Here is a 25009-nt window from a genome sequence, read left to right as displayed (position 1 = left end):
CAACGCTCCCAGAACCTTCTCCCCTTCCCCATCTTGTGACTCACTTCTGCTTCCATGGTTCCATCCGCTGCTAAATCCACTCCCAGATATCTAAAACACTTCACTTCCTCCAGATTTTCTCCATTCAAATTTATCACTTCCTCCAGATTTTCTCCATTCAAATTTATCTCCCAATTAACTTGTCCCTCAACTCTGCTGAACCGAATTACCTTGCTGTCATTCACATTTACTCTCAGCTTTCTTCTTTTACACACTTTCCCCAACTCAGTCACCAACTTCAGCAGTTTCTCACCCGAAAAAGCTCCCAGTGCTGTATCATCAGCAAACAACAACTGACTCACTTCCCAAGCCCTCTTATCCTAAACAGGAAATAATGTCGGTGGGTATTGATTGGGAGGGTGAAGGCATGTACAGCGCATCAGATTGGGGAAGAGCAGTGTCGTTTCAGAAGTGGTAGAGTATGTGTGGATCAGGTGTTTGCTTTGTAGATTATATGTGAGAAATACTTAGAAAAACAGATGGTTTGCATGTAGAATTTATGTATCTGGAGAAGGCATATGATATGATTGATAGAGATGCTTTATGGAAGGTTTTAAGAGTATATGGTGTGGGAGGTAAGTTTTTAAGAACAGTGAAAATTTTTTTACAAAGGATACAAGGCATGTGTACAAGTGGGAAGAGAGGAGAGTGCTTGGTTCCCAGTGAATGTTGGTTTGTGGCAGGGGTGTGTGATGTTCCCATGGTTTTTTAATTTGTTTATGGATAGTGTGGTTATGGAGGTAAATCCAAGAGTTTTGGAGTTAGGGGCAAGTATGCGGTCTGTTGTCAATGAGAGGGCCTGCAAAGTGAGTCAGTTGTTGTTTGCCAGTGGTACAGCTCTGGTGGCTGATTTGTGTGAGAAACTGGGGGAAGTGAAGTGTTTTAGATATTTGGAAGTGGGCTTAACAGCAGATAGAACCATGGAAGAGGAAGTAAGTCACAGGGAAGGGGAGGGGGCAAAGGTTCTGGGAGCGATGAAGAATGTATGGAAGGAGAGAACATTATCTCAGAGAGCAAAAATGGATATGTTTGAAGGAATAATAGTTACAACAATGTTATATGGTTGCTAGGCACGGGCTATAGATAGGGTTGTGTGGGGGAGGGTGGATGTGTTGGAAATAAAATGTTTGAGGACAGTATGTGGTGTGAGGTGGTTTCATCCAGTAAGTAATGACAGGGTAAGAGAGATGAGTGGAAATAAAAAGAGTGTGGTTGAGAGAGTAGAAGAGGGCTTGTTGAAATGGTTTGGACATATGAAGGGAATGTATGTGTCAGAGATGGAGGGAACAAGAAGCAGGAGACCAAATAGGAGGTGGAAGGATGGAGAGAAAAGGATTTTGAGCAATTGGGCCCTGAACATACAGGAGGGTGAGAGGCATGCAAGGAATAGAGTGAATTGGAACGATGTGGTATACTGGGGTTGACTTGCTGCCAATTGACTGAACCAGGGCATGTGAAGCATCTGGGGTAAACATGGAAAGGTCTGTGGGGCCTGGATGTGGATAGGGAGCCGTGGTTTCAGTGCATTACACATAACAGGTAGAGACTGAGTGTTTATGAATGTGGCCTTTTTTGTCTGTTTTCCTAGTGCAAGAGTTTTGGAGAGAGGGGCGAGTATACAGGCTGTTATGGATGAGAGGGCTTGGGAAGTGGGTCATTTGTTGTTTGCTGATGATACAGCTGTGGTGGCTGATTCGGGTGAGAAACTGCAGACATTGGAGACTGAGTTTTGAAAAGTGTGTGAAAGGAGAAAGCTGAGAGTAAATATGAATAAGAGCAAGGTTCAATGGGATTGAGGGACAAGTTAATTGGGATATAAGTTTGAATGGAGAAAACTGGAGGAAGTGAAGTGTTTTAGATATCCGGTAGTGGACTTAGCAGCTAGTGGATCCATGGAAGAGGAAGTGAGTCACAGGGTGTGGGAGGGGGCGAAGGTTCTGGGAGTGATGAAGAATGTGTTGAAGAGAATGTTATCTCAGAGAGCAAAAATGGGTATGTTTGAAGGAATAGTAGTTCCAACAATGTTATATGGTTGTGAGGTATTAGCTGTAGATAGGGTTGTAAGGACAAGTGTTGGAAATGAAATGTTTTAGGACAATATATGATGTGAGGTAGTTTGATCGACTAAATAATGAAAGGATAAGAGAGATGTGTAGTAATAGAGTGTGGTTGAGAGAGCAGAAGTGGGTGTGTTGAAATGGTTTGTGCATGTGGAGAGAATGAGTAAGGAAAGATTAATCAAGAGGATATATGTATCAGAGGTGAAGGGAACAAGGAGAAACATGAGACCAAATTAGGGGTGGAAGGATGGAGTGAAAAAGATTTTGAGCGATTGGGTCATGGACATACAGCTGGGTGAGAGGCATGCAAGGAATGGAGTGAACTGGAATGATGTCGCATACCACAGTTGACGAACTATCAATGGACTGAACCATGGCATGTGAAGAGTCTTGGGTAAACCATGGAAACATCTGTGGGGCCTGGATGTGGGTAGGAAGCTGTGGTTCGGGTGCATTACACATGGCAGCTATCATCAAAGACATTCAATAAACCATCAAAATACTCACTCAAGCTCCTTATCACTTCTTCATTACCTGTTATTACTTCCCCACTTTCCCCCTTCAATGATGTTCCTGTTTGTTCTCATTTTACGCATGTTATTTACCTCCTTCCAAAACATCTTTTTATACTCCCTAAACCTTACTGATATTCTCTCACCCCAACCCTTATTTGCACTTCTTTACAAGTATTATCCAAAAGTCTTTCTTTTCTCTTTCAATAACAACTTTACTTCTTTATCCCACTACTCGCTACCCTTTCTAATCTTCCCACCTCCCACCTTTCTCATGTCATGTGCATCTTTTGCACAAGCCATCGCTGCTTCCCCAAATACATCCCATTCCTCACCCACTCCCCTTATGTCGTTTGCTCTCACCTTTTGCCATTCTACACTCAATCTTTTTTGATACTTCCTCACAAGGGTCCCCTTTCCAAGCTCACATACTCTCACCACTCTCTTCTCTCCAACATTTTCTCTTCTTCTTTGAAAACTTCTACAAATCTTCACCTTTGTCTTCACGAGATAGTGATCAGACATCCCTCCAGCTGCCCCTCTCATTATATTTAACATCCAAAAGTCTCTCTTTTACATGCCTTTCAATTAACACGTAATCCAATAATGCCCTTTTACCATCCCTCCTACGCACATATGTATACTTATGTAAATCTCTCATTTTAAACCAGGTATTCCCAATCGCCAGCCCTTTTTCAGCTCACAAATCCACAAGCTTTTCACCATTTCCATTTACAACACTAAATACCTCATGTACCCCAATTATACCCTCAACCACATTTAAATCACCCATCACTAAAGCCTGGTCTCTTGCATCGAAGCTGCTGATATGCTCACTCAGCTGCTCCCAAAACACCTGCCTCTCATTATCTTTCTTCTCATGACCAGGTGCATAAACACCAATAATCACCCATCTCTCTCCATCCACCTTTAGTTTTACCCACATCATTCTAGAATTTATTCTTACACTTTGTCACATACTCCCACAACTCCTGCCTCAGGAGTAGCGCTGTTATTTCCCTAGCTCTTGTCCTCTCGCCAACCCCTGACTTTACTCCCAAGACTTTCCCAAACCACTCTTCCCCTTTACCCGTAAGCTTCATTTCACTCAGAGCTAGAACATCCAGGTTTCTATCCTCAAACATACTACATATCTACCTTTGTGGAAGGTCTTAAGAGTATATGGGTGTGGAATATAAGTTGCTAGAAGCAGTGAAAAGTTATTACTAAGGATGTAAGGCATGTGTACGAGTAGGAAGAGAGGAGAGTGATTGCTTCCCAGTGAATGTCGGTTTGCAGCAGGAGTGTGATGTCCCCATGGTTGTTCAGTTTGTTTATAGGTGGGATGGTTAGGGAGGTAAATGCAAGAGTTTTGGAGGGAGGGGCAAGTATGCAGTGTTAGGGATGAGAGGGCTTGGGAAGTGAGTCAGTTTTTGTTTGCTGAGGATACATCTCTAGTGGCTGATTTGTGTGAGAAACTGCATAAATTGATGACTGAGCTTGGAAAAGTCTGTGAAAGAAGAAAGATGAGAGCAAATGTGAATAAGAGCAAGGTTGTTAGGTTCAGTAGGGCTGAGGGACAAGTTAATTAGGAGGTAAGTTTGAATGGAGAAAAATTAGAGTAATTGAAGTCTTAGATATCTGGGAGTGGTCTTAACAGTGAATGGAACCATTGAAGCGGAATTGAGACACAGGGTGGGGGAGGGGATGAAGGTTATGGGGGCAATGAAGAATGTGTTAAAGTAGAGAACATTATCTCGAAAAGCAAAAATGGGTATGTTTGAAGGAATGGTAGTTCCAACAATGTTGTTTGGTTGCAAGGCATGGACCAGAGATAGGGTTGTAGGGAGGAGGGTGGTTATGTTGGATATGAAATGTTTCAGGACAATGTGGTGAGGTAGTTTGATCGAGTAAATAATGAAAGGGTAAGAGAGATGTGTGGAGGTAAAAAGAGTGTGGTTGAGAGAGCAGAAGAGGATGTGCTGAAATGGTTTGGACATATGGTGTGAATAAGTGAGGAAAGATTGACAAAGAGGATGTATGTGTCTGAGGTGGAAGGAACAAGGAGAAGCAGTCAACCAAAGGAACAAGGAGAAGCAGTCAACCGAAGGAACAAGGAGCAGCAGTCACCCAAATTGGAGTTGGAAGGATGGAGTGAAAAAGATTTTGAGCAATCAGGGATTGAACATACAAGAGGGTGAGAATCGTGCATGCAAGGAATAGAGTGAATTAGAACAATGTGGTATACTTGGGTTGACATGCTGTCAATGGACTGGACCAGGGCATGTGAAGCATCTTGGATAAACCATGGAATGGTCTATGGTGCCTGGATGTGGATGGGGAGCTGTGGTTTAGGTGCATCACACATGACAGGTAGAGAATGAGTGTGAACAAATATAGCCTTTATTGTCTGTTTTCTTGGTGCTACCTCGCTGAAGTTAGGGGTAATGATGCTGCTTCCTTTGGGGTGGGGTAGCTACAGGAATGGATGAGGGCAAGCAAGTATGAATATGTACATGTGGTATATAAGTATATGCATGTGTATGTATATTATTCTTCAATAGAATAAATAAAGAATAAATAAAGAATATTTGGAAGTCGAGAACATTATCTCGGAAAGTAAAAATGGGTATGTTTGAAGGAATAGTGGTTCCAACAATGTTGTATGGTTGCGAGGCTTGGGCTATGGATAGAGCTGTGTGCAGGAGGATGGATGTGCTGGAAATGAGATGTTTGAGGACAATATGTGGTGTGAGGTGGTTTGATCAAGTAAGTAATGTAAGGGTAAGAGAGATGTGTGGAAATAAAAAAAAGTGTGGTTGAGAGAGCAGAAGAGGGTGTTTTGAAATGGTTTGGTCATATGGAGGGAATGAGTGAGGAAAGATTGACCAAGAGGATATATGTGTCAGAGGTGGAGGGAACGAGGAGAGGTGGGAGACCAAATTGGAGGTGGAAATATGGAGTGAAAAAGATTTTGAGTGATCGGGGCCTGAACATCAGGAGGGTGAAAGGAGTGCAAGGAATAGAGTGAATTGGAACGATGTGGTATACTGGGGTCGACGTGCTGTCAGTGGATTGAACCAGGGCATGTGAAGCATCTGAGGTAAACCATGGAAAGTTCTGTGGGGCCTGGATGTGGAAAGGGAGCTGTGGTTTTGGTGCATTATTACATGACAGCTAGAGACTGAGTGTGAACAAATGGGGCCTTTGTTGTCTTTTCCTAGCACTACCTTGCACACATGCGGGGGGAGGGGGTTGTTATTTCATGTGTGGCGGGGTGGCGATGGGAATAAATAAAGGCAGACAGTAAATAAATGTGTATTTATTATTATTTATTTATTTATTTTGCTTTGTCGCTGTCTCCCGCATTTGTGAGGTAGCACAAGGAAACAGACGAAAGAAATGGCCCAACCCACCCCCATACACATGTATTTACACACACGTCCACACACGCAAATATACATACCTATACATCTCAATGTACACATATATATACACACACAGACACATACATATATACCCATGCACACAATTCACATTGTCTGCCTTTATTCATTCCCATCGCCACCTCGCCACTCAGAGAGACTTTTGGATGTTAATGTGCTGAGAGGTGCAACTGGAGGGATGTCTGATCATTATCTTGTAGAGGCTAAGGTGAAGATTTGTATGGGTTTTCAGAAAAAAAGAGTGAATGTTGGGGTGAAGAGGGTGGTGAGAGTAAGTGAGCTTGGGAAGGAGACTTGTGTGAGGAAGTACCAGGAGAGACTGAGTACAGAATGGAAAAAGGTGAGAACAATGGAAGTAAGGGGAGTGGGGGAGGAATGGGATGTATTTAGGGAATCAGTGATGGATTGCACAAAAGATGCTTGCGGCATGAGAAGAGTGGGAGGTGGGTTGATTAGAAAGGGTAGTGAGTGGTGGGATGAAGAAGTAAGAGTATTAGTGAAAGAGAAGAGAGAGGCATTTGGACGATTTTTGCAGGGAAAAAATGCAATTGAGTGGGAGACGTATAAAAGAAAGAGACAGGAGGTCAAGAGAAAGGTGCAAGAGGTGAAAAAAAGGGCAAATGAGAGTTGGGGTGAGAGAGTATCATTAAATTTTAGGGAGAATAAAAAGATGTTCTGGAAGGAGGTAAATAAAGTGCGTAAGACAAGGGAGCAAATGGGAACTTAAGTGAAGGGCGCAAATGGGGAGGTGATAACAAGTAGTGGTGATGTGAGAAGGAGATGGAGTGAGTATTTTGAAGGTTTGTTGAATGTGTTTGATGATAGAGTGGCAGATATAGGGTGTTTTGGTCGAGGTGGTGTGCAAAGTGCGAGGGTTAGGGAAAATGATTTGGTAAACAGAGAAGAGGTAGTAAAAGCTTTGCAGAAGATGAAGGCCGGCAAGGCAGCAGGTTTGGATGGTATTGCAGTGGAATTTATTAAAAAAGGGGGTGACTGTATTGTTGACTGGTTGGTAAGGTTATTTGATGTATGTATGACTCACGGTGAGGTGCCTGAGGATTGGCGGAATGCGTGCATAGTGCCATTGTACAAAGGCAAAGGGGATAAGAGTGAGTGCTCAAATTACAGAGGTATAAGTTTGTTGAGTATTCCTGGTAAATTATATGGGAGGGTATTGATTGAGAGGGTGAAGGCATGTACAGAGCATCAGATTGGGGAAGAGCAGTGTGGTTTCAGAAGTGGTAGAGGATGTGTGGATCAGGTGTTTGCTTTGAAGAATGTATGTGAGAAATACTTAGAAAAGCAAATGGATTTGTATGTAGCATTTATGGATCTGGAGAAGGCATATGATAGAGTTGATAGAGATGCTCTGTGGAAGGTATTAAGAATATATGGTGTGGGAGGCAAGTTGTTAGAAGCAGTGAAAAGTTTTTATCGAGGATGTAAGGCATGTGTACGTGTAGGAAGAGAGGAAAGTGATTGGTTCTCAGTGAATGTAGGTTTGCGGCAGGGGTGTGTGATGTCTCCATGGTTGTTTAATTTGTTTATGGATGGGGTTGTTAGGGAGGTGAATGCAAGAGTTTTGGAAAGAGGGGCAAGTATGAAGTCTGTTGGGGATGAGAGAGCTTGGGAAGTGAGTCAGTTGTTGTTCGCTGATGATACAGCGCTGGTGGCTGATTCATGTGAGAAACTGCAGAAGCTGGTGACTGAGTTTGGTAAAGTGTGTGAAAGAAGAAAGTTAAGAGTAAATGTGAATAAGAGCAAGGTTATTAGGTACAGTAGGGTTGAGGGTCAAGTCAATTGGGAGGTGAGTTTGAATGGAGAAAAACTGGAGGAAGTGAAGTGTTTTAGATATCTGGGAGTGTATCTGGCAGCGGATGGAAACATGGAAGCGGAAGTGGATCATAGGGTGGGGGAGGGGGCGAAAATTCTGGGAGCCTTGAAGAATGTGTGGAAGTCGAGAACATTATCTCGGAAAGCAAAAAATGGGTATGTTTGAAGGAATAGTGGTTCCAACAATGTTGTATGGTTGCGAGGCGTGGACTATGGATAGAGTTGTGCGCAGGAGGATGGATGTGCTGGAAATGAGATGTTTGAGGACAATGTGTGGTGTGAGGTGGTTTGATCGAGTAAGTAACGTAAGGGTAAGAGAGATGTGTGGAAATAAAAAGAGCGTGGTTGAGAGAGCAGAAGAGGGTGTTTTGAAATGGTTTGATCACATGGAGAGAATGAGTGAGGAAAGATTGACCAAGAGGATATATGTGTCGGAGGTAGAGGGAACGAGGAGAAGAGGGAGACCAAATTGGAGGTGGAAAGATGGAGTGAAAAAGATTTTGTGTGATCGGGGCCTGAACATGCAGGAGGGTGAAAGGAGGGCAAGGAATAGAGTGAATTGGAGCGATGTGGTATACCGGGGTTGACGTGCTGTCAGTGGATTGAATCAGGGCATGTGAAGCGTCTGGGGTAAACCATGGAAAGCTGTGTAGGTATGTATATTTGCGTGTGTGGACGTATGTATATACATGTGTATGGGGGGGGTTGGGCCATTTTTTTCGTCTGTTTCCTTGCGCTACCTCGCAAATGCGGGAGACAGCGACAAAGTATAATAAAAAATAAAAAATATATATATATATTTATTTATTTATTATACTTTGTCGCTGTCTCCCGCGTTTGCGAGGTAGCACAAGGAAACAGACGAAAGAAATGGCCCAACCCCCCCATACACATGTATATACATACGTCCACACACGCAAATATACATACCTACACAGCTTTCCATGGTTTACCCCAGACGCTTCACATGCCCTGATTCAATCCACTGACAGCACGTCAACCCCGGTATACCACATCGCTCCAATTCACTCTATTCCTTGCCCTCCTTTCACCCTCCTGCATGTTCAGGCCCCGATCACACAAAATCTTTTTCACTCCATCTTTCCACCTCCAATTTGGTCTCCCTCTTCTCCTTGTTCCCTCCACCTCCGACACATATATCCTCTTGGTCAATCTTTCCTCACTCATTCTCTCCATGTGATCAAACCATTTCAAAACACCCTCTTCTGCTCTCTCAACCACGCTCTTTTTATTTCCACACATCTCTCTTACCCTTACGTTACTCACTCGATCAAACCACCTCACACCACACATTGTCCTCAAACATCTCATTTCCAGCACATCCATCCTCCTGCGCACAACTCTATCCATAGCCCACGCCTCACAACCATACAACATTGTTGGAACCACTATTCCTTCAAACATACCCATTTTTGCTTTCCGAGATAATGCTTTTTGCTGTAGGCCCCTGCACTTTTATCATCTTCCTTCCATCCTACATACCCATGCATGTAACAACTGCAGCATCACCTTCTTACAGGTTCATCAGTTCTTTAAAATATTATTTCTATCTTCTTTTAACTACCTCCTTTTGATTCAGCAACTTCCCTTCTTTACTTCTCACATAAACATATCCACTCTTACATCCACCTCTTTCCTTTTCACCTCCTTCCATAGCATTCTGCTTATACATCTTATATTCATCCCTCCATCTTTGCTGAACTTCCACTGGTGCATTCCTTTTGAGCAATCTTCCATATGCCTTTTTCTTTTTTTCCACAGCATTTCTAATACCAACCATCCTCCAAATGCATTTCCACTTTTATTCTTATATCTCACAACCTTGTATCCAACTACTGATTCTAGAAACTTTGACAATCTTTCTCATGATTTTTAAAACCTCATTCACACATGACTTCTTTCCTATATTTACTGCAAATTAATCTAAATTTTCTGTCTCCCTTCTTTCATACTCCTTGCATTTTTTCTGATTCATCATCTCACTTGCCAACACTTTTACTTCTTCATTCTTCCATATGCCATACCTCCACTTTCTCTGATCCTCACTTCCACAAGAACTGCAAATGGTCAGAATTTCCAAAGAGACCTCGCACAACTCTAGCATCCAGCACATCCTTTCTCAACCTTTCATCCTCTGCCACATAGTCACTCTAACCCTTTTGTTCTTCTCTTCCATCATTTCTCATCCAAGCATATCTATGGATCATCTTGTTCTGAAAAAGGTGTTTGCAAGGATTGAATCCCTGTCAGCATAGATATCCACAAGATAGCCTCCATTTTCATTTACTCCAGACATTCCCCATTTACCAACTATCTTGCCAGTTTCATCGCATCCCACCTTCGCACTCATATCAATCATTACAACCACCTTTCTCTCCATTTCACACCCATTAATACAGTCATTCAATTTTCTCCAAAAATGCTTCATTTCATCCTTGCAGAGTCCTCATATTTACAGGTGCATATACATACCAATGCATACTTCACAGTTTCAGTTTTTCCTTTCATGATCATTACTTTTTTCCCCTTTGTTGTCTTTCCTTCGAAAACTTTATCATAACTCAGTATTTATAAATTCATTCCCTATTTCTTCCTCTAGTTTTGTCTTTGTTATGCATATTACCCCTGGCTGCTTATCTTTGATTAGATCTTCAGTTTCTTTTAGCTTAGATAAAAGACCATCTACATTTGTGTATAAAACTATTAGAAAGATATTTCTTCTCCTTGTATCCTTTTCACTATTTTCTTCTTTATCTACCTGTTATTCTTTACTTAGTCTGATTTACCACTTTTCACTTGCAAGCTTGTTACAGTACTTTGAATAAAATATCCATGACCTCATCATCTGATCTTTCACTAGCCATTCATTTCTGTTTTTGTCACCATAAGCCTGCGTATCTTAGGATCACTTTTTTTTGGGTTCAGTACATATTACTTAAGTGTAGCTGCATATGGGAATGAAAAGAAATTCAGTTTTACATAAAGTATATGGTAACTTGGTGTTCATTAGAATGTGCCAGTAGCAAAAATATAGTTTTAGTTGATACTCTAATTTCAGTTCATCAGTTATCATTAACACTAAATAGCTGATGATGATTTTTCAGGGTGTTAAATGGTATTATCATTTTGGGGAAAGCCTGTGACCTAATTGAAAGTGCTGAAAAGCGCCGTTCCAGAAATGAATCTATGTGTGAATCTACAGAGAAAAAGAAATCCAACAGTAGCAGTTGCAGCAGTATCACCTCAGCTGGGGTTAACTTGAAAGAAGAGCCTTTAAAAGTAGAAGCAGCCACTAGTCCAATACGAGGGAGGAGCCTTCCTCCTGAAGCTTCACCTGTACAGGAGAAATTGCCCTACAAAGCTCTCACTCCAACACCTGAGATGGCACCACCTTCATCATCCTCCATTGTTTCAACTCCCTCATCAGTTCCCCCTCCAAGGAGTGACTCCTTAGAGTTCTTTGGTGAATCTAAAAAAGGACTAATGGCAAATAGCATGGTCAACCTTTCCAGTGTAGGAATCAACGAAGGTCCATTCACTAGCGATGCTACAAGACAATACCGACTGCAGCAATCACTAGAAAGCATTGTTTCAGCAGAGAATTCAGATGCAGCTGATAGTTCTTCAGAACAACAGTCATCATCTCTTCCCCCCACCCCTGGAGTTTTACCAACAGCAAATGCATCAGCCATTGCAGAAGACCATGGAGAACATATTCAAACTGTTTCTCCAGTTCCAGGACCCTTCCAAGAAAAAACTTTAATGGAAACTGACACATCAGCTGAGATGAGAAAATTTAAAAGGCCACCTTTCTTGTCATGTGATTCATTAAGATATAGAGGATCAACAGACACTGGAGATTTGCTATGATTTTATGAAACGATTGTTTCTTTGGGTTTAATATATAAAGCTACTTTGGAAACTACTAAATGAAACCTAATTAGTAATCTTTCAGTCTGTTTTAGCAACGTTTCAGGAACTATATCCTGAAATTCTGTGGTTAGATATGATCATCGTCATATACTATTTTTCCTACATGCAAATTAAGTTGATGCATAAAGAGATTTACCAAATATTTTGGTTACTAGCAAGTCTGCAGCAGCATTCAAAACATTTACTTAAAGAGTGATTTGAATATCACATTTAAGCAGAGGCCACTTAATTCTGCTTGTGCTGGAAAATAATAATGTGTGGAAGGGATTAGTTTTGCTTCAGCCTGAACACCTGGAGGAAGGTAAAAGAAGGTAACAGGAAAAGACACAAAGGTTTATTCGAGGATATATTTTGAAAAGCAGTTACTTAAGACAATTGCAGTCCCTAAAATGATATTGTCAATTTAAAGAATGAGTAGCAGTCCTGTTTTGCTGTAGGGTTAATGTGGGCATAGACGAGAAGTGTTATTGTGAGAAGGGGCAGTTCCATATATTCACCCTGGTGTTATGAACAGCATCACTTCAGGCCAAGTCTGTTATCTTTATATATGGTAGATATACTATTTGTCATTTAAGTATATTTCAAGAATCTAGTGCTGTAATTTATGTTTAAATAGGTTATATGATATGATTTTTCAATCCCATAGTGTGATATGATGATTAATTTATGTCCAGTGCTATTCTTCATGAATGACATCATACTTGTGCAAGTCTTTATGTTTGTGTCATCCTCATGAAACACCCTGAACCACTTCTTCTTGTGCAAGTCTTTATGTTTGTGTCATCCTCATGAAACACCCTGAACCACTTCTTCTTGTTTCTCAAATGTGAATGGCTGCATACTAAATCCTCTGGAAGCACATTGGCATGGGACCCTGTTGCATATCAACACAAGATCCTTTCTGGCATTGTAACTAGTCTGGTTTGCCCCCTAGTTTGTGGAACTTGTTAATAGGATAATATTCTTGGTATCACTTTTTGATATCACTCTCCTTTTTGTTATTTTAAATCAGAGTATCTTCCAAATGCATATATATAGATCTCTATGTGAACACACATACTCACACTCACACCTGCGTAGGTTCAAATCCTTTTTATGGCTTTATGGAAGCCAGTCCACAGTCCACATAGCTGTTCATTCCCCCTAAGAACTGACTAATACAATGGACACGTGTGCAAGTTTGTGTGTGTGTGTGTGTGTGTGTGTGTGTGTGTGTGTGTGTGTGTGTATGTGTGTGTGTGTGCATACATTCATAGGAGTAAAGACATGGTACATGCCTTGCGAGGTAGCTCAAGGAAACAGACGAAAGAAATGGCCCAACCCACCCCCATACACATATATATACATACATGTCCACACACGCAAATATACATACCTATACATCTCAATTTACACATATGTATACACACACAGACACATACATATATACACATGCACACAGTTCACACTGTCTGCCTTCATTCATTCCCATCGCCACCTCACCACACATAGAATAACATCGCCCTCCCCCCTCATATGTGCGAGGTAGCGCTAGGAAAAGACAACAAAGGCCCCATTCATTCACACTCAGTCTCTAGCTGTCATGCAATAATGCCCGAAACCACAGCTCCCTTTCCACATCCAGGCCCCACAGAACTTTCCATGGTTTACCCCAGACACTTCACATTGCCCTGATTCAATCCACTGACAGCACGTCAACCCCGGTATACCACATCGATCCAGTTCACTCTATTCCTTGCCCGCCTTTCACCCTCTTGCATGTTCAGGCCCCGATCACTCAAAGTCTTTTTCACTCCATCTTTCCACCTCCAATTTGGTCTCCCACTTCTCCTCGTTCCCTCCACCTCCAACACATATATCTTCTTGGTCAATCTTTCCTCACTCATTCTCTCCATGTGCCCAAACCATTTCAAAGCACCCTCTTCTGCTTCTCAACCACGCTCTTTTTATTTCCGCACATCTCTCTTACCCTTACATTACTTACTCGATCAAACCACCTCACACCACACATTGTCCTCAAACATCTCATTTCCAGCACATCCACCCTCCTGCACACACCTCTATCCATAGCCCACACCTCGCAACCATACAACATTGTTGGAACCACTATTCCTCCAAACATAGCCATTTTTGCTTTCCGAGATAATGTTCTCGACTTCCACATATTCTTCAAGGCTCCCATGATTTTCGCCCCCTCCCCCACCCTATGATTCACTTCCGCTTCCATGGTTCCATCCGCTGCCAGATCCACTCCCAGATATCTAAAACACTTTACTTCCTCCAGTTTTTCTCCATTCAAACTTACCTCCCAATTGACTTGACCCTCAACCCTACTGTACCTAATAACCTTGCTCTTATTCACATTTACTCTTAACTTTTTTCTTTTACACACTTTACCAAACTCAGTCACCAACTTCTGCAGTTTCTCACATGAATCAGCCACCAGGGCTGTATCATCAGCGAACAACAACTGACTCACTTCCCAAGCTCTGTCATCCACAACAGACTTCATACTTGCTCCTCTTTCCAAAACTCTTGCATTCACCTCCCTAACAACCCCATCCATAAACAAATTAAACAACCATGGAGACATCACACACCCCTGCCGCAAACCTACATTAACTGAGAACCAATCACTTTCCTCTCTTCCTACACGTACACATGCCTTACATCCTCGATACAAACTTTTCACTGCTTCTAACAACTTGCCTCCCACACCATATATTCTTAATACCTTCCACAGAGCATCTCTATCAACTCTATCATATGCCCTCTCCAAATCCATAAATGCTACATACAAATCCATTTGCTTTTCTAAGTATTTCTCACATACATTCTTCAAAGCAAACACCTGATCCACACATCCTCTACCACTTCTGAAACCACAATGCTCTTCCCCAATCTGATGCTCTGTACATGCCTTCACCCTCTCAATCAATACCCTCCCATATAATTTAACAGGAATACTCAACAAACTTATACCTCTGTAATTTGAGCACTCACTGTTATCCCCTTTGCCTTTGTACAATGGCACTATGCACGCATTCCGCCAATCCTCAGGCACCTCACCATGAGTCATACATACATTAGATAACCATACCAACCAGTCAACAATACAGTCACCCCCTTTTTTTAATAGATTCCACTGCAATACCATCCAAACCTGCTGCCTTGCCGGCTTTCATCTTCCGCAAACCTTTTACTACCTCTTCTCTGTTTACCAAATCATTTTCCCTAACCCTCTCACTTTGCACACCACCTCTACCAAAACACCCTATATCTGCCACTCTATCATCAAACACATTCAACAAACCTTCAAAATACTCACTCCATCTCCTTCTCACATCACCACTACTTGTTATCACCTCCCCATTAGCGCCCTTCACTGAAGTTCCCCTTTGCTCCCTTGTCTTACGCACTTTATTTACCTCCTTCCAGAACATCTTTATATTCTCCCTAAATTTAATGATACTCTCTCACCCCAACTCTCATTTGCCCTCTTTTTCACCTCCTGCACCTTTCTCTTGACCTCCTGTCTCTTTCTTTTATACATCTCCCACTCAGTTGCATTTTTTCCCTGCAAAAATCATCCAAATGCCTCTCTCTTCTCTTTCACTAGTAATCTTACTTCTTCATCCCACCACTCACTACCCTTTCTAATCAACCCACCTCCCACGTATATATATACCTCCATGTATATATATATTTCTAGATTATTTCTTACATTTTTCATATATTTTATTTATTTATTTTATTATACTTTGTCGCTGTCTCCCACGTTTGCGAGGTAGCGCAAGGAAACAGACGAAAGAAATGGCCCAACCCACCCCATACACATGTATATACATACGTCCACACACGCAAATATACATACCTACACAGCTTTCCATGGTTTACCCCAGACGCTTCACATGCCTTGATTCAATCCACTGACAGCACGTCAACCCCGGTATACCACATCGCTCCAATTCACTCTATTCCTTGCCCTCCTTTCACCCTCCTGCATGTTCAGGCCCCGATCACACAAAATCTTTTTCACTCCATCTTTCCATCTCCAATTTGGTCTCCCACTTCTCGTCCCTCCACCTCCGACACATATATCCTCTTGGTCAATCTTTCCTCACTCATTCTCTACATGTGCCCAAACCATTTCAAAACACCCTCTTCTGCTCTCTCAACCACGCTCTTTTTATTTCCACACATCTCTCTTACCCTTACATTACTTACTCGATCAAACCACCTCACACCACACATTGTCCTCAAACATCTCATTTCCAGCACATCCACCCTCCTGCGCACAACTCAATCCATAGCCCACGCCTCGCAACCATACAACATTGTTGGAACCACTATTCCTTCAAACATACCCATTTTTGCTTTCCGAGATAATGTTCTCGACTTCCACACATTCTTCAAGGCTACCAGGACTTTCGCCCCCTCCCCCACCCTATGATCCACTTCCGCTTCCATGGTTCCATCCGCTGCCAGATCCACTCCCAGATATCTAAAACACTTTACTTCCTCCAGTTTTTCTCCATTCAAACTTACCTCCCAATTGACTTGACCCTCAACTCCACTGTACCTAATAACGTTGCTCTTATTCACATTTACTCTTAACTTTCTTCTTTCGCACACTTTACCAAACTCAGTCACCAGCTTCTGCAGTTTCTCACATGAATCACATATATACATATATATTTTTTTTTTTTTTTTTTTTTGCTTTGTCGCTGTCTCCCGCGTTTGCGAGGTAGCGCAAGGAAACAGACGAAAGAAATGGCCCAACCCACCCCCATACACATGTATATACATACGTCCACACACGCAAAATATACATACCTACACAGCTTTCCATGGTTTACCCCAGACACTTCACATGCCTTGATTCAATCCACTGACAGCACGTCAACCCCGGTATACCACGTCGCTCCAATTCACTCTATTCCTTGCCCTCCTTTCACCCTCCTGCATGTTCAGGCCCCGATCACACAAAATCTTTTTCACTCCATCTTTCCACCTCCAATTTGGTCTCCCTCTTCTCCTCGTTCCCTCCACCTCCGACACATATATCCTCTTGGTCAATCTTTCCTCACTCATTCTCTCCATGTGACCAAACCATTTCAAAACACCCTCTTCTGCTCTCTCAACCACGCTCTTTTTATTTCCACACATGTCTCTTACCCTTACGTTACTTACTCGATCAAACCACCTCACACCACACATTGTCCTCAAACATCTCATTTCCAGCACATCCATCCTCCTACGCACAACTCTATCCATAGTCCACGCCTCGCAACCATACAACATTGTTGGAACCACTATTCCTTCAAACATACCCATTTTTGCTTTCCGAGATAATATTCTCGACTTCCACACATTCTTCAAGGCTCCCAGAATTTTCGCCCTCTCCCCCACCCTATGATCCACTTCCGCTTCCATGGTTCCATCCGCTGCCAGATCCACTCCCAGATATCTAAAACACTTCACTTCCTCCAGTTTTTCTCCATTCAAACTCACCTCCCAATTGACTTGACCCTCAACCCTACTGTACCTAATAACCTTGCTCTTATTCACATTTACTCTTAACTTTCTTCTTTCACACACTTTACCAAACTCAGTCACCAGCTTCTGTAGTTTCTCACATGAATCAGCCACCAGCGCTGTATCATCAGCGAACAACAACTGACTCACTTCCAAAGCTCTCTCATCCCCAACAGACTTCATACTTGCCCCTCTTTCCAAAACTCTTGCATTCACCTCCCTAACAACCCCATCCATAAACAAATTAAACAACCATGGAGACATCACACACCCCTGCCGCAAACCTACATTCACTGAGAACCAGTCACTTTCCTCTCTTCCTACACGTACACATGCCTTACATCCTCGATAAAAACTTTTCACTGCTTCTAACAACTTGCCTCCCACACCATATATTCTTAATACCTTCCACAGAGCATCTCTATCAGCTCTATCATATGCCTTCTCCAGATCCATAAATGCTACATACAAATCCATTTGCTTTTCTAAGTATTTCTCACATACATTCTTCAAAGCAAACACCTGATCCACACATCCTCTACCACTTCTGAAACCACACTGCTCTTCCCCAATATATATCATCCCTGGGGATAGGGGAGAAAGAATACTTCCCACGCATTCCTCACGTGTTGTAGAAGGCGACTAAAGGGGACAGGAGTGGGGGGCTAGAAACCCTCCCCTCCTTGTATTTTAACTTTCTAAAAGGGGAAACAGAAGAAGGAGTCACATGGGGAGGGCTCATCCTCCTCAAAGGCTCAGATTGGGGTGTCTAAATGTGTGTGAATGTAACCAAGATGAGAAAAAAGGAGAGATAGCTAGTATGTTTGAGGAAAGGAACCTGGATGTTTTAGCTCTGAGTGAAACGAAGCTCAAGGGTAAAGGGGAAGAGTGGTTTGGGAATGTCTTGGGAGTAAAGTCAGGGGTTAGTGAGAGGACAAGAGCAAGGGAAGGAGTAGCACTACTCCTGAAACAGGAGTTGTGGGAGTATGTGATAGAGTGTACGAAAGTAAACTCTAAATTGATATGGGTAAAACTGAAAGTTGATGGAGAGAGATGGGTGATTATTGGTGCATATGCACCTGGGCATGAGAAGAAAGATCATGAGAGGCAAGTGTTTTGGGAGCAGCTGAATGAGTGTGTTAGTAGTTTTGATGCATGAGATCGGGTTATAGTGATGGGTGATTTGAATGCAAAGGTGAGTAATTTGGCAGTTGAGGGAATAATTGGTATACATGGGGTGTTCAGTGTTGTAAATGGAAATGGTGAAGAGCTTGTAGATTTATGTGCTGAAAAAGGATTGGTGATTGGGAAAACTTGGTTTAAAAAGAGATATACATAAGTATACGTATGTAAGTAGGAGAGATGGCCAGAGAGCGTAATTGGATTACGTGTTAATTGATAGATGTGCGAAAGAGAGACTTTTGGATGTTAATGTGCTGAGAGGTGCAACTGGAGGGATGTCTGATCATTATCTTGTGTAGGCGAAGGTGAAGATTTGTAGAGGTTTTCAGAAAAGAAGAGAGAATGTTGGGGTGAAGAGAGTGGTGAGAGTAAGTGAGCTTGGGAAAGAGACTTGTGTGAGGAAGTACCAGGAGAGACTGAGTACAGAATGGAAAAGGGTGAGAACAAAGGAGGTAAGGGGAGTGGGGGAGGAATGGGATGTATTTAGGGAAGCAGTGATGGCTTGCGCAAAAATCCTTGTGGCATGAGAAGCGTGGGAGGTGGGCAGATTAGAAAGGGTAGTGAGTGGTGGGATGAAAAAGTAAGATTATTAGTGAAAGAGAAGAGAGAGGCATTTGGACGATTGTTGCAGGGAAATAATGCAAATGACTGGGAGATGTATAAAAGAAAAAGGCAGGAGGTCAAGAGAAAGGTGCAAGAGGTGATAAAGAGGGCAAATGAGAGTTGGGGTGAGAGAATATCATTAAATTTTACGGAGAATAAGAAGATGTTTTGGAAGGAGGTAAATAAAGTGCATAAGACAAGGGAACAAATGGGAACCTCAGTGAAGGGGGCTAATGGGGAGGTGATAACAAGTAGTGGTGATGTGAAAAGGAGATGGAGTGAGTATTTTGAAGGTTTGTTGAATGTGTTTGATGATAGAGTGGCAGATATAGGGTGTTTTGGTCGAGGTGGTGTGCAAAGTGAGAGGGTTAGGGAGGATGATTTGGTAAACAGAGAAGAGGTAGTAAAAGCTTTACGGAAGATGAAAGCCAGCAAGGCAGCGGGTTTGGATGGTATTGCAGTGGAATTTATTAAAAGAGGGGATGACTTTATTGTTGACTGGTTGGTAAGGTTATTTAATGTATGTATGACTCATGGTTAGGTCCCTGAGGATTGGCGGAATGCTTGCATAGTGCCATTGTACAAAGGCAAAGGGGACAAAGGTGAGTGCTCAAATTACAGAGGTATAAGTTTGTTGAGTATTCCTGGTAAATTATATGGGACGGTGTTGATTGAGAGGGTGAAGGCATGTACAGAGCATCAGATTGGGCAGGAGCAGTGTGGTTTCAGAAGTGGTAGAGGATGTGTGGATCAGGTTTTATGCTTTGAAGAATGTATGTGAGAAATACTTAGAAAAGCAAATGGATTTGTATGTAGCATTTATGGATCTGGAGAAGGCATATGACAGAGTCGATAGAGATGCTCAGTGGAAGGTATTAAGAATATATAGTGTGGGAGGCAAGTTGTTAGAAGCAGTGAAAATTTTGTATCGCGGATGTAAGGCATGTGTACGTGTAGGAAGAAAGGAAAGTGATTGGTTCTCAGTAAATGTAGGTTTGTGGCAGGGGTGTGTGATGTCTCCATGGTTGTTTAATTTGTTTATGGATGGGGTTGTTACGGAGGTGAATGCAAGGGTTTTGGAAAGAGGGGCAAGTATGCAGTCTGATCGTGAATGAGAGAGCTTGGGAAGTGAGTCGGTTGTTGTTCGCTGATGATACAGCGCTGGTGGCTGATTCATGTGAGAAACTGCAGAAGCAGGTGACTGAGTTTGGTAAAGTGTGTGAAAGAAGAAAGTTGACAGTAAATGTGAATAAGAGCAAGGTTATTAGGTACAGTAGGGTTGAGAGTCAAGTCAATTGGGAGGTAAGTTTGAATGGAGAAAAGCTGGAGGAAGTGAAGTGTTTGAGATATCTGGGAGTGGATTTGGCAACAGATGGTACCATGGAAGCGGAACTGAATCATAGGGAGGGGGCGAAAATTCTGGGAGCCTTGAAGAATGTGTGAAAGTCAAGAACATTATCTCCAAAAGCAAAAATGGGTATGTTTGAAGGAATAGTGGTTCCAATGTTTTATGGTTGCAAGGCGTGGGCTATCGATAGAGTTGTGCGGGGGATGGTGGATGTGCTGGAAATGAGATGTTTGAGGACATTATGTGGTGTGAGATGGTTTGATCGAGTAAGTAATGTAAGGGTAAGAGAGATGTGTGGTAATAAAAAGAGTGTGGTTGAGAGAGCAAAAGAGGGTGTTTTGAAATGGTTTGGTCACATGGAGAGAATGAGTGAGGAAAGATTGACCAAGAGGATATATGTGTCAGAGGTGGAGGGAACGAGGAGAAGTGGGAAACCAAATTGGAGGTGGAAAGATGGAGTGAAAAAGATTTTGAGCGAGCGGGGCCTGAATATGTAGGAGGGTGAAAGGCATGCAAGCAATAGAGTGAATTGGAACGATGTGGTATACCGGGGTCGACGTGCTGTCAATGGATTGAACCAGGGCATGTGAAGCGTCTGGGGTAAACCATGGAAAGTTTTTCTGTGGGGCCTGGATGTGGAAAGGGAGCTGTGGCTTCAGTGCATTTTTGCATGGCAGCTAGAGACTGAGTGTGAACGAATGGGGCCTTTGTTGTCTTCCTAGCGCTACCTCACGCACCTGAGGGGGGAGAGGGTTTTTATTTCATGTGTGGCGAGGTGGCGATGGGAATGAATGAAGGCAGACAGTATGAATTGTGTACATGTGTATATATGTATATCTCTGTGTGTGTATATATATGTATACGTTGAAATGTATAGGTATGTATATTTGCGTGTGTGGACGTGTATGTATATACATGTGTATGTGGGTGGGTTGGGCCATTTCTTTCATCTGTTTCCTTGCGCTACCTAGCAAATGCGGGAGACAGCAACAAAGCAAGATAAATAAAAAAATAAAAATAAATATGGAAAGAGGGGCAAGTATGAAGTCTGTTGGGGATGAGAGAGCTTGGGAAGTGAGTCAGTTGTTGTTCGCTGATGATACAGCACTGGTGGATGATTCATGTGAGAAACTGCAGAAGCTGGTGACTGAGTTTGGAAAAGTGTGTGGAAGAAGAAAGTTAAGAGTAAATGTGAATAAGAGCAAGGTTATTAGGTACAGTAGGGTTGAGGGTCAAGTCAATTGGGAGGTGAGTTTGAATGGAGAAAAACTGGAGGAAGTGAAGTGTTTTAGATATCTGGGAGTGGATCTGGCAGCGGATGGAACCATGGAAGCGGAAGTGGATCATAGGGTGGGGGAGGGGGCGAAAATTCTGGGGGCCTTGAAGAATGTGTGGAAGTCGAGAACATTATCTCGGAAAGCAAAAATGGGTATGTTTGAAGGAATAGTGGTTCCAACAATGTTGTATGGTTGCGAGGCGTGGGCTATGGATAGAGTTGTGCGCAGGAGGATGGATGTGCTGGAAATGAGATGTTTGAGGACAATGTGTGGTGTGAGGTGGTTTGATCGAGTGAGTAACGTAAGGGTAAGAGAGATGTGTGGAAATAAAAAGAGCATGGTTGAGAGAGCAGAAGAGGGTGTTTTGAAGTGGTTTGGGCACATGGAGAGGATGAGTGAGGAAAGATTGACCAAGAGGATATATGTGTCGGAGGTGGAGGGAACAAGGAGAAGAGGGAAACCAAATTGGAGGTGGAAAGATGGAGTGAAAAAGATTTTGTGTGATCGGGGCCTGAACATGCAGGAGGGTGAAAGGAGGGCAAGGAATAGAGTGAATTGGAGCGATGTGGTATACCGGGGTTGACGTGCTGTCAGTGGATTGAAGCAGGGCATGTGAAGTGTCTGGGGTAAACCATGGAAAGCTGTGTAGGTATGTATATTTGCGTGTGTGGACGTATGTATATACGTGTGTATGGGGGGGGTGGTTGGGCCATTTCTTTCGTCTGTTTCCTTGCGCTACCTCGCAAACGCGGGAGACAGCGACAAAGTATAATAATAAAAATAATAATATATATATATATATATATATATATATATATATATATATATATATATATTATTTTATAATAATAAAAATAATAATATATATATATATATATATATATATATATATATATACATATATTATTTTATATTATACTTTGTCGCTGTCTCCCGCGTTTGCGAGGTAGCGCAAGGAAACAGACGAAAGAAATGGCCCAACCCCCCCCATACACATGTAAATACATACGTCCACACACGCAAATATACATACCTACACAGCTTTCCATGGTTTACCCCAGACGCTTCACATGCCTTGCTTCAATCCACTGACAGCACGTCAACCCCGGTATACCACATCGCTCCAATTCACTCTATTCCTTGCCCTCCTTTCACCCTCCTGCATGTTCAGGCCCCGATCACACAAAATCTTTTTCACTCCATCTTTCCACCTCCAATTTGGTCTCCCTCTTCTCCTTGTTCCCTCCACCTCCGACATATATATCCTCTTGGTCAATCTTTCCTCACTCATCCTCTCCATGTGCCCAAACCACTTCAAAACACCCTCTTCTGCTCTCTCAACCACGCTCTTTTTATTTCCACACATCTCTCTTACCCTTACGTTACTCACTCGATCAAACCACCTCACACCACACATTGTCCTCAAACATCTCATTTCCAGCACATCCATCCTCCTGCGCACAACTCTATCCATAGCCCATGCCTCGCAACCATACAACATTGTTGGAACCACTATTCCTTCAAACATACCCATTTTTGCTTTCCGAGATAATGTTCTCGACTTCCACACATTCTTCAAGGCCCCCAGGATTTTCGCCCCCTCCCCCACCCTATGATCCACTTCCGCTTCCATGGTTCCATCTGCTGCCAGATCCACTCCCAGATATCTAATACACTTCACTTCCTCCAGTTTTTCTCCATTCAAACTCACCTCCCAATTGACTTGACCCTCAACCCTACTGTACCTAATAACCTTGCTCTTATTCACATTTACTCTTAACTTTCTTCTTCCACACACTTTTCCAAACTCAGTCACCAGTTTCTGCAGTTTCTCACATGAATCAGCCAGCAGCGCTGTATCATCAGCGAACAACAACTGACTCACTTCCCAAGCTCTCTCATCCCCAACAGACTTCATACTTGCCCCTCTTTCCAAAACTCTTGCATTTACCTCCCTAACAACCCCATCCATAAACAAATTAAACAACCATGGAGACATCACACACCCCTGCCGCAAACCTACATTCACTGAGAACCAATCACTTTCCTCTCTTCCTACACGCACACATGCCTTACATCCTCGATAAAAACTTTTCACTGCTTCTAACAACTTTCCTCCCACACCATATATTCTTAATACCTTCCACAGAGCATCTCTATCAACTCTATCATATGCCTTCTCCAGATCCACAAATGCTACATACAAATCCATTTGCTTTTCTAAGTATTTCTCACGTACATTCTTCAAAGCAAACATCTGATCCATATATATATATATATATATATATATATATATATATATATATATATATATATATATATATATGCATCCCTGGGGATAGGGGAGAAAGAATACTTCCCACGTATTCCCTGCGTGTCGTAGAAGGCGACTAAAAGGGAAGGGAGTGGGGGGGCTGGAAATCTTCCCCTCTCATTTTTTTTTCTTTAATCATCCAAAGGAAGGAACAGAGAAGAGGCCGGGTGAGGATGTTTCCTCAGAGGCCCAGTTCTCTGTTCTTAACGCTACCTCGATGAGGTGGGAAATGGCGAATAGTATGAAAAAAAAAAAAATATATATATATATATATATATATATATATATATATATATATATATATATATTATATTATTTTATTATACTTTGTCGCTGTCTCCCGCGTTTGCAAGGTAGCACAAGGAAACAGACGAAAGAAATGGCCCAACCCCCCCATACACATGTATATACATACGTCCACACACGCAAATATACATACCTACACAGCTTTCCATGGTTTACCCCAGACGCTTCACATGCCCTGCTTCAATCCACTGACAGCACGTCAACCCCGGTATACCACATCGCTCCAGTTCACTCTATTCCTTGCCCTCCTTTCACCCTCCTGCATGTTCAGGTCCCGATCACACATATATATATATATGTGTGTGTGTGTGTGGATGGGCCACTCTTCATCCATTTCCTGGTGCTACCTCACTGATGCAGGAAATGGAACTCAAGTATAATAATAAATAGATATATATGCACATGTGCGTATTTATACTTCTTCACTGTCATCCATTTCCAGTGCCATATCTGCCCCATAGGAAACAGCACAAATGCATGAAAGACAAGGAATAAAATGGTACATTTACATACCACAACACCCCTGTCCTGTTGCAGCCCCCTGCATCATCGAGATAGCGGCAGGAAACAGACAAAGAAAGGCCACATCCAGTCACA

At 42.4% G+C, this 25009-nt stretch overlaps 1 protein-coding gene across 1 annotated transcript in view; it reads left to right on the top strand.

The window, feature by feature from the left end:
* LOC139759971 (transmembrane anterior posterior transformation protein 1) overlaps positions 1-21802 on the top strand; it is a 170593-nt gene extending 148791 nt beyond the window's left edge. The window contains exon 9 of the mRNA XM_071682695.1: positions 11016-21802. Coding sequence (XP_071538796.1) covers positions 11016-11781 — 766 coding nt within the window. The 3' untranslated portion in view covers positions 11782-21802. The remainder of the gene's footprint in view (positions 1-11015) is intronic.
* Positions 21803-25009: the final 3207 nt, after the last annotated feature.

Source organism: Panulirus ornatus, chromosome 3 (assembly GCF_036320965.1).
Source record: "Panulirus ornatus isolate Po-2019 chromosome 3, ASM3632096v1, whole genome shotgun sequence".
In the NCBI taxonomy this organism is placed as follows: Eukaryota; Metazoa; Arthropoda; class Malacostraca; order Decapoda; family Palinuridae; genus Panulirus; species Panulirus ornatus.
This window is presented reverse-complemented; position numbering and strand designations above follow the sequence as displayed.